At 42.0% G+C, this 10,717-nt stretch overlaps 1 protein-coding gene across 1 annotated transcript in view; it reads left to right on the top strand.

Moving 5' to 3' along the window:
* The window catches only part of LOC110528219 (E3 ubiquitin-protein ligase MARCHF9), a 31,631-nt gene extending 26,717 nt beyond the window's left edge, over positions 1-4,914 (top strand). The window contains exons 2-4 of the mRNA XM_021610082.2: positions 2,556-2,711; positions 3,097-3,289; positions 3,991-4,914. Of these exons, the coding sequence (XP_021465757.1) occupies positions 2,556-2,711; positions 3,097-3,289; positions 3,991-4,328 (687 nt within the window). The 3' untranslated portion in view covers positions 4,329-4,914. The remainder of the gene's footprint in view (positions 1-2,555; positions 2,712-3,096; positions 3,290-3,990) is intronic.
* Positions 4,915-10,717: the final 5,803 nt, after the last annotated feature.

Below are 10,717 nucleotides of genomic sequence, written 5' to 3' on the forward strand. Positions count from 1 at the left end.
AACACCTTTGGGATGAATTGGAACGCTGACTGTGAGCCAGGCCTAATCGCCCAACATCAGTGTCCGACCTCACTAATGCTCTTTTGGCTTAATGGAAGCAAGTCCCCGCAGCAATGTTCCAACATCTAGTGGAAAGCCTTCCCAAAAAAGAGGAGGCTGTTTATAGCAGCAAAGGGTGGACCAACTGCATATTAATGCCCGTGATTTTGTAATGAGATGATCGACGAGAAGGTGTCCACATACTTTAGTAGTATACGTTTGTGACATTGATGGAATATTCTCCTAACACTTAGAAAACTACACACAGGAATGTTCTTGCAACGTCCCATAAAATGTCTACGACATTAATGCTGTTTATTCTGAGAACATTGTAACCACATTCTAGATAAGTTATATAGAAATGTTCTCAGAAGGTTTTTGCTAACATAGATAGAATGTTCCCTTAACAATTGCTAAACTGGACACTCAAACATTAGGGGAGCATTATGGGTAACATTACAAAAATGTTCTCTCTCCCTAGAATTCACAGGAAGTTGGTGGCACCTTGGGGAGGACAGGGTCATAGTAATGGCTGGAATGGAATTAATGGAATGGTATCGAGCTCATAAAACACATGGTTTCCATGTGTTTGATACCATTCCATTCACTCCATTCCAGCCATTATTATGAGGCGTCCTCCCTTCAGCAGTCTCCTGTGCTAGAATTGTTAGCTGGGTAGTGCCTGGTCCCATGGTTTGCAGGCTTATAGCAACCATTTACTAACAGACTGGATTCAACAAATCTAGTAATTATCCACACCATGCTTAGCTGAATCAGGTATTCTAGCGCTGGTATGGATCAAAAGTCTAGGATCAAAATATTGGAGTTGTTGTCCATGCCTTCAGGAGATACAGTGCCTTGCGAAAGTATTCGGCCCCCTTGAACTTTGCGACCTTTTGCCACATTTCAGGCTTCAAAAATAAAGTTATAAAACTGTATTTTTTTTGTGAAGAATCAACAACAACACAATCATGAAGTGGAACGACATTTATTGGATATTTCAAACTTTTTTAACAAATCAAAAACTGAAAAATTGGGCGTGCAAAATTATTCAGCCCCCTTAAGTTAATACTTTGTAGCGCCACCTTTTGCTGCGATTACAGCTGTAAGTCGCTTGGGGTATGTCTCTATCAGTTTTGCACATCGAGAGACTGAAATTTTTTCCCATTCCTCCTTGCAAAACAGCTCGAGCTCAGTGAGGTTGGATGGAGAGCATTTGTGAACAGTAGTTTTCAGTTCTTTCCACAGATTCTCGATTGGATTCAGGTCTGGACTTTGACTTGGCCATTCTAACACCTGGATATGTTTATTTTTGAACCATTCCATTGTATATTTTGCTTTATGTTTTGGATCATTGTCTTGTTGGAAGACAAATCTCCGTCCCAGTCTCAGGTCTTTTGCAGACTCCATCAGGTTTTCTTCCAGAATGGTCCTGTATTTGGCTCCATCCATCTTCCCATCAATTTTAACCATCTTCCCTGTCCCTGCTGAAGAAAAGCAGGCCCAAACCATGATGCTGCCACCACCATGTTTGACAGTGGGGATGGTGTGTTCAGGGTGATGAGCTGTGTTGCTTTTACGCCAAACATAACGTTTTGCATTGTTGCCAAAAAGTTCAATTTTGGTTTCATCTGACCAGAGCACCTTCTTCCACATGTTTGGTGTGTCTCCCAGGTGGCTTGTGGCAAACTTTAAATGACACTTTTTATGGATATCTTTAAGAAATGGCTTTCTTCTTGCCACTCTTCCATAAAGGCCAGATTTGTGCAATATACGACTGATTGTTGTCCTATGGACAGAGTCTCCCACCTCAGCTGTAGATCTCTGCAGTTCATACAGAGTGATCATGGGCCTCTTGGCTGCATCTCTGATCAGTCTTCTCCTTGTATGAGCTGAAAGTTTAGAGGGACGGCCAGGTCTTGGTAGATTTGCAGTGGTCTGATACTCCTTCCATTTCAATATTATCGCTTGCACAGTGCTCCTTGGGATGTTTAAAGCTTGGGAAATCTTTTTGTATCCAAATCCGGCTTTAAACTTCTTCACAACAGTATCTCGGACCTGCCTGGTGTGTTCCTTGTTCTTCATGATGCTCTCTGCGCTTTTAACGAACCTCTGAGACTATCACAGTGCAGGTGCATTTATACGGAGACTTGATTACACACAGGTGGATTGTATTTATCATCATTAGTCATTTAGGTCAACATTGGATCATTCAGAGATCCTCACTGAACTTCTGAAAAGAGTTTGCTGCACTGAAAGTAAAGGGGCTGAATAATTTTGCACGCCCAATTTTTCAAAAAGTTTGAAATATCCAATAAATGTCGTTCCACTTCATGATTGTGTCCCACTTGTTGTTGATTCTTCACAAAAAAATACAGTTTTATATCTTTATGTTTGAAGCCTGAAATGTGGCAAAAGGTCGCAAAGTTCAAGGGGGCCGAATACTTTCGCAAGGCACTGTATATAGAGAGATTTAACAGAATACTGTCTCTGTTTTCCTTCTCTGTCTCCTGCAGGGGGAGTTGCTGAGCCCGTGTCGCTGTGACGGATCTGTGCGCTGTACCCACCAGCCATGCCTCATCCGTTGGATCAGCGAGAGAGGCTCCTGGAGCTGTGAGCTCTGCTACTTCAAGTACCAGGTCCTTGCCATCAGCACCAAGAACCCACTGCAGGTACAGTGTGTGTCTGTGTGTGTATGCGTGTGTGCTTGCGTGTTTTTGTGTGTCTACAAGCACTGTCCCCTCCTCAGGAGTTCCATATCAAATCTAATGTTTTGTGTGGATGCTAAGCATATCGTCCCACTCGAATGCTCCCAAAATACTTACAGATATAACAAAACAAATCTTCTTGCCTGTGGCTGCATGACATCAGTGCACAGATAATTATCTCCACCAAAAAGACACACATTGATCCACCGACTCCCCTCTCTCTTTGTCTCTATACTTCTCTCTCTCTCTCTCTCTCTCTCTCTCTCTCTCTCTCTCTCTCTCTCTCTCTCTCTCTCTCTCCCCCTCCACCCCATCCCCTCTCCCTCAACCTCCCCCTCACTCTCTCCAGTGGCAAGCCATCTCTCTGACTGTGATAGAGAAGGTGCAGATAGCAGCCATTATGCTGGGTTCTCTGTTCCTCATCGCCAGCATCTCCTGGCTGGTGTGGTCGTCCTTCAGCCCCTCGGCCAAGTGGCAGCGCCAGGACCTGCTCTTCCAGATCTGCTATGGCATGTACGGCTTCATGGATATCGTTTGCATAGGTGAGCTAGACGGTTCTATGACGTAGACCTCACTGACATACTGTCAAAGATAAACATACGGTTTTGTGATTGCAATTGCAGGTATGATGTGTAGAGTTGCGTATGAAAAGAAAGGAGAATACTTACATGCTCCCAGAGTTTGAATGTAGGAATGGTGGTTGAAACGTTCCAGTGTTCCAGTAAGACTTGAGGTGTGTGTGTTAGAGAATGTAAGTGAGTGAGAGCAATTTGTTTGTTTTGGTCTTTGTTTCTCAGAGAGGTCGTAGCCTGTGTGATATGTCTCAGGTGAAAATGTACAACCACTTCTGAAGTGCCTTGAACATCCAGACTGTTTAAATATTTACAGCACACTTGTGCAAAGGTAGCCTATGATACTTTCTGCTTGAAAGAGTTTTTTTCTTACTTTCTCTCCCGTCTCTGCGTCCTTTCATCTGTTTCCCTCTTTGTCTGGCCATTCACATTCTGCAATCTTTCACCTCTCTCTGTCTGCTTGCCTCCCTCCATCTCTCTTCTATTCACCGTCTCTCTGTCTGCTTGCCTCCTTCCATCTCTCTTCTATTTACCGTCTCTCTTTCTCCTACCACTTGTATCACTCATGCTTGTCTCACTTTCATACCTGTGCTCTCTCTCTTCTCCCTCTTTCTCTTCCTCTCTCTCTTACTCCTTCCTAATTTTCATGTCTGTCTGGATTCTCTCTCCAGGCCTTATAATCCACGAGGGATCGTCAGTATACCGGATCTTCAAGCGCTGGCAGGCAGTGAACCAGCAGTGGAAAGTACTGAACTATGAGAAAGCCAAGGACCTGGGCGACCCCATCAGCTCCAGCGGCAAGTGTGGGGGGCGTGGGGGTCGAAACCCTCCCCACGAAACCCTCCCCACGGCTGACAGGATGGGCCGGACAGGCCAGCGTGTTAGGACTATTCTCAACCACCACTGTGGCTACACCATCCTGCACATCCTCAGCCAGCTGAGGCCCAGCAACCCTCGCATCAGACCCACATCCAACCGCGAGGTGGTCATGAGGGTCACCACCGTATGAGACCGGACCCAGAGGGGGTGGTGACGACAAACATAAGGGCGTGGATGCAGACATCCTGCTCCTGATAAACCCACCCTACGGACACGAGGGGAGGGAGAGCAGCACAGTTAAAGTTACAGTCACAGACAGTAGGACAAAATCATTAAGAAATAATTAAGAAAGAAAAAAGAAATAGCTCTGATTAAAAAAAAGCTGGAGGACTTTCTTTCACCAGCTGAATTACATAAAGCATTGTCATTATTCCTGTTCGTCTGTTTTCTAAGAAAAAATTGCAAGTGTTATTATTGATTTAGATTTTATAATCGAGAGCAGGTTAAGGAGGAAAAATGGAAAGGGACAATTTTTTACATCTGCCCCCACCAAACGCATACCACCAATGATGACTTACATCTCCTCCCCCTCCTCAACCCCCTCTCTCACTCTTCAAGGTGTCTGTGACAGACATTCTCTGTCCACCTGTAACACCTGAACTGTCCCTGTGGCGCAAAGCATACCGGGAACCACCTAAAGAATGAGCAAAAACGTGCAATAAAACAGTATAAAGAGATATGATTGACATGGCAAAATAAATGAGATTCCAACATTACAATGCATCTTCTGCAATAAAGAAACCTGTACATGTCATGGTGAACCCCTATGTGATGTCACAGCTTTATTGAACCCCTATGTGATGTCACAGCTTTATTGTACACAATGTTTGATATCAATATTGTATGTTCTGTTTTCTTCATTTACTGTGTGAAGTTGTGTGATTGGTACCTGGGAATATTTGAGTATTTGTTGAGGTTAACAATACAAGCTAGGTAAATATTAATAATTAGAGTTGATCAACTGGAACAGATTCGTTTTGTTTTTCATGGTTTGAAATATAGGCCTGGCAATGCTGAGAAAATGTTCTTGACAGCGCTACAAACGGCTATATCAAACCACTAATACAGGACTTTTACAGGCCTAGTGCACTCATCATTCTTTTTATTCTTATTTTTTGATTTCCGATTTTTCAGGGGGTTCTGCAGCACCTTTAGCACCCTTACTTCCCGGGGCTAGGTGCTTACCTCCATCAACTGGAATTGACATGGAATCAGAGCCCCATCTGCAAATGGGTATGGTAAGTATTCAAGTGAAGAATGGTGTGTATGATATTATGGCCTTTCACAACAGAAATGTTGATGCTTTGTTAACCCTCTATCACCACATTGTCTGTAGTCTGACTGTTGTTTACAGAATGCTGGACCATGCTATGCCAGGCCTACGCGTTAGAGAGGACCACTTATACCCTCTGTGTTTTTGAAAAACTATTATTTTGAAAGCGTTTCCAATTCAGTAAATGTGGAGTAGGCCAACAGATGGCGACAAAATGACCAATATAAAACATTGATGGTCTGTTGAAGTTCTCTGTAGGCAGCAATACGTATTTTGATTCCGTTAATATAATGAATGGTGAAAAATGCAGAAATCGCAGACCTGGTTGCTAAAATGTTTATGGTTCGCCTAATTTCAGCTTAAATGACAAACAAGTCATGTGTAGAGAATCGCTGTACCATCTAAACCGCTGTGGATTATCTTTTCAATAATATTGCATTTTCAGCTGTTTGAAGCTGGGGGCGGCAGGGAGCCTAGCTGTTAAGTGCGTTGGTCCAGTAAGTGACAAGTCACTGGGTCGATTCTCTGAGCCAACTAGGTGAAAAATCTGTTGATGTGCCTTTGAGCAAGGCACTTAACTCTAATTGCTCTTGTATTTCGCTCTGGATAAGAGTGTCTGCTAAATGAATCAAATGTTTGTGTTTGTATTTATTATGGATCCCCATTAGCTGCTGCCAAAGCAGAAGATAACATTCCTGGAGTCCAGCAACATTAAGGCAGTTATAAACAATTCAAAACATTTTGCAACAAATTAAGTGTGTTCCCTCAGGCCACTACTCTACTACCACATATCTAGAAAACAAAATCTATGTATCCGTGTGTGTATAGTGTGTATGTTATCATGTGTGTGTCTGTGCCTGTGTTTGTGTGTCTATTCACAGCTGTTTCATAAGCTATATTTTTATCAGTTGTTTTATCTGATTGTAATGTTTGCATGAGTTACTTGATGTGGAGTTTCATGTAGTCATTGCTCTATATAGTACTGTGTGCCTCCTATAGTCTGTTCTGGACTTGGGGACTGCGAAGAGACCTCTGCTGGCATGTCTTGTGGGGTATGCATGAGTGTCTGAGCTTTGTGCTAGTAGTTTAAACAGACAGCTCGGTGCATTCAACATGTCAATTCTTATCACGAACACAAGTAGTGATGAAGTCAATCTCTCCTCTACTTTGAGCGAGGAGAGATTGACATGCTAATTATTAATGTTAGCTCTCCGTGTACATTTAAGCAGTAGCATGTAAATCTTGGTGGGGCAAAGAAAGAAAGTGGGATGCATGCCAGCAAAGCCAGTACACAACACAACACTAAAGAATACATTAATTCCACTATAACAGTGACAAACGGTGGCCATAAACGGCCTACATAAACTGTCCCAACAGCAGTCCCAACATCTTACCACTGCTACACTTGGCTTTCAGTGGAGCCAGTTCATTCAGCCTCATTTACTGCCTTTAACAGAAAGCTGATATGGCTGACTTGCTTTAACAAATGTGGTTTCTAATAACAATTGAGATGTACAAACTATGGCATAAGGGGACGACAAGCGGATAAGAGGCAATCCGTAATTTCGATTAAGACATTAATGAGCGAGCTAGGACGGACGTAGTCAATATAACTATTTGTTTAGCACCTTTGAAATGTACAGCGACAGAATTCAGAACATGGGCCGTTCTTACAGTGCTTTCCTTGTACACCAAGTCAGAACCATAGGATAAATAAAGGGGGCATATAAGCAGACAATGAAAGCTCTTACAATATTCGATATTTCTCTAAAATAGGTTATAGGCTACATGTGCACCACCAAGTCAGAACAGTAGGCGAAATTAAGAGGGGTAAAGAGACCAAATTATTAGGGTGAGGCACATGGGCTACTAACATCTTACTACACAACATACACTTAGTATTACTTTCTTAGCTACAGTATACATATCTGCCTGGCATATTACATCATTTATGCAGCAGCATACAATACATCTTTGGACTCACATTGTTGTGCTGTGCTCACTTGAACAGGAAGGTGGTGCGGTGGTCCTTTGTGGGCAAATTTTGTCATCAAAGTCTGGCATTCTCTGGATTTATGCTGCTTTCAAAACAACTGGGAACTCAGAAAAAAACAAGATTGAATCATGATGACGTCATTGATCTTCAGGTCATAGCTCTAGAAAGAGGCCGGATTTACAATTCCGAGTTGGATGACCGTTCAAAACTTATTTTCCCAGTCAGAGCTCCTATATTCCCGACGTTCCAGTTGTCTTGAACTCACTGAAGACAAGTTTTCGCTGTTCCAAGTTAACAGTTGTATTGAGCACGGCACAAATCATGCTTCATTGACAGCATGGTCAAAGTTGAATGTTTATCATTTTAAAGTTGGAAAAGAGCCCCTTAATCCCAGATTTGGGACCACACACCCACTTCACTGACAAACAGGCTAGTGATTGCTTTGTAATGCTTGCAGTTAACGTTAGCCACGATCACTGATTCCTTCCAAACCACTCATTGTTGAATTTGCGATTTCCAACTTGTTGTGTAATGTTTATGTCCAATGGCTGATGAGCACCGATACATTTTATCTATAATTTCTCTTCATATGACAAGGATTTTAAAGGATTTTCCACTGGATTGTCGACTTGATTCATGATGATGACTGCCAGCTAAGATTTTCAAAGTATAATATTGACTTGATCAGTCCAATCAAAGCTACTGTACATATTACGTGATTTGATGTCATTTTATCTGTGGCCAATGACCTTGAGCCTTCTTGGATGGGAACTTCTAATGTAACTCTATGGCAGCACCCAAGGGACTAGAATTTTCTAGCTCTCCCCTTTGACTTGGCGGTGATGCAGTGTCCCCATGAGTGACAGAACACTGAGCCAATCACGGCGCAACGCTCCGTATTCTCTGCTGGCTGCCCCACTACCACAGAAAGCACTGAGCTAGGCTGAAACACCTGCATTTTGGAGCTGCCTTACTCAAGAAAACAAAAAAGAGACCATGTTTGTATGCAGCTTTATTAACTTAGTGATATATATATATATATTTTTACACTGTTTGCAAACTGATATGTGACACGTATTAATGCCAAAATAACATGCAAAACAGGCAAGCCTGTGCAAAATAATTCCCTGAATGACGGGTTGCCACTGCATTTGAGGTCCAATTGTAATTTTTCTAAGTCCCTCTTTGTGGCACCTGACCACACGACTGAACAGTAGTCAAGGTGCGACAAAACTATGGCCTGTAGGACCTGCCTTGTTGATAGCAATGTTAAGAAAGCAGAGCTGCTCTTTATTATGGACAGAGCTCTCCCCATCTTAGCTACTGTTGTATCAATATGTTTTAATCATGACAGTTTACAATCCAGGGTGATTCAATTTCCACATCATTCATTACAAGATTTACACTGAACAAAAATATAAACGCAACATGCAACAAATTCAAAGATTGTCTGATGATTAGCTGAGAGAAATCGATAATAAAAAGATTGTGGATTAGGGCCTAATTCATTTATTTCAATTTGAATGATTTCCTTATATGAACTGTAACTGTAATTTGTGTAAGTGCCCCCTACACATTGAACGCACTTGCTGAAAGTCTGTTGTTAATTTGTTAATTTGTTTACTGTGAAATAGCATTGTATCTGGTCGAACACTATTTTATCCAAAAGTTTTCTAAGGGTTGGTAGCAGGCTGATTGGTCATCTGTTTGTGCCAGTAAAGGGTGCTTTGCTATTCTTGGGTAGCGGAATGACTTTTTCTTCCCTCCGGGTCTGAGGGCACACACTTTCCTATAGGTTTAGATTAAAGAAATGGCAAATAGGAGTGGCGATGTCATCCGCTATCATCCTCAGTAATTTTCCATCCAAGTTGTCAGACCCAGGTGGCTTGTCATTGCTGATAGACAACAACAATGTTTTCACCTCTTCCACACTCACTTTACGGAATTCAAAATTACAATGCTTGTCTTTCATTATTTGGTCAGTTATGCATGGAAGTGTCAGTTCAGTATGTTGTTGGTATGTCATGTCTAAATTGGCAATATTAGTGGGTTTTGTGATGAATGAGCCATCTGATTTAATGAATGGAGCTGAGTTCGCCTTTCTCCCGAAAATTTCATTTGCTGTTTACTATTGTTCTTTATCTTTGTTTCATAGTAAAGTTTCTTCTTCATTTTGTTAAGTTTAGTCACATTATTTCTCAATTTACAGTACGTTTCCCAATCGGTTGTGCAGCCAGACTTATTTGCCATTTATTTTCCCTCATCACTCTCAACCATACAATTGTTAAATTCTTCATCAATCCACAGGGATTTAACAATTTTTACAGTCATTTTCTTAAATGGGTGCATGCTTATTATGCTGAACAAAAATATAAATGCAACTTGCAACAATTTCAAATATTTTACTGCGTTACAGTTCATATAAGGAAGTCAGTCAATTTAAATACATTCTTTAGGCCCTAATCTATTGATTTCACATGACTAGGAATTCACATATGCATTTGTTGGTCACAGATATCTTTAAAAAAGGTAGGGATGTAGATCAGAAAACCAGTCAGTATCTGGTGTGACCACCATTTGCCTCATGCAGCGTGAAAACATCTCCTTCGCAAAGAGTTGATCAGGCTGTTGATTGTGGCCTTTGAATGTTGTCCCACTCCTCTTCAATGGCTGTGAGAACTTGCTGGATATTGCCGGGCATTGGAACATTGTCGTACACGTTGATCCAGAGCATCCCAAACATGATCAATGGGTAACATGTCTGGTGAGTATGCAGGGCATGGAAGAATTGGGACATATTCAGCTTCCAGGAATTGTGTACAGATCCTTGCGATATGGGGCTGTGCATTATCATGCTGAAACATGAGGTGATGGCGGCGCATGAATGGCACGACAATGGGCCTCAGGATCTCGTCACGGTATCTCTGTGCATTCAAATTGCCATCGATAAAATGCAGTTTTGTTCATTGTCCATAGCTTATACCTTCCCATACCATAACCCCACCACCCCAATGGGGCACTCTGTTCACAATGTTGACATCAGCAAACCGCTCACCCACATGACTCCATACACGTGGTTTGCGGTTGTGAGGCCGGTTGGACATACTGCAAAATTCTCTAAAATGACGTTGGAGGCGGCTTATTGAACAATTAACATTATTGATTCAATTAACATTGAATTCTCTGGTGGGAAAAGCTCTGGTGGACATTCCTGTATTCAGCATGCCAATTGCACACTCCCTCAAAACTT

This window comes from Oncorhynchus mykiss, chromosome 7 (genome assembly GCF_013265735.2).
Source record: "Oncorhynchus mykiss isolate Arlee chromosome 7, USDA_OmykA_1.1, whole genome shotgun sequence".
NCBI classification, from domain to species: Eukaryota; Metazoa; Chordata; class Actinopteri; order Salmoniformes; family Salmonidae; genus Oncorhynchus; species Oncorhynchus mykiss.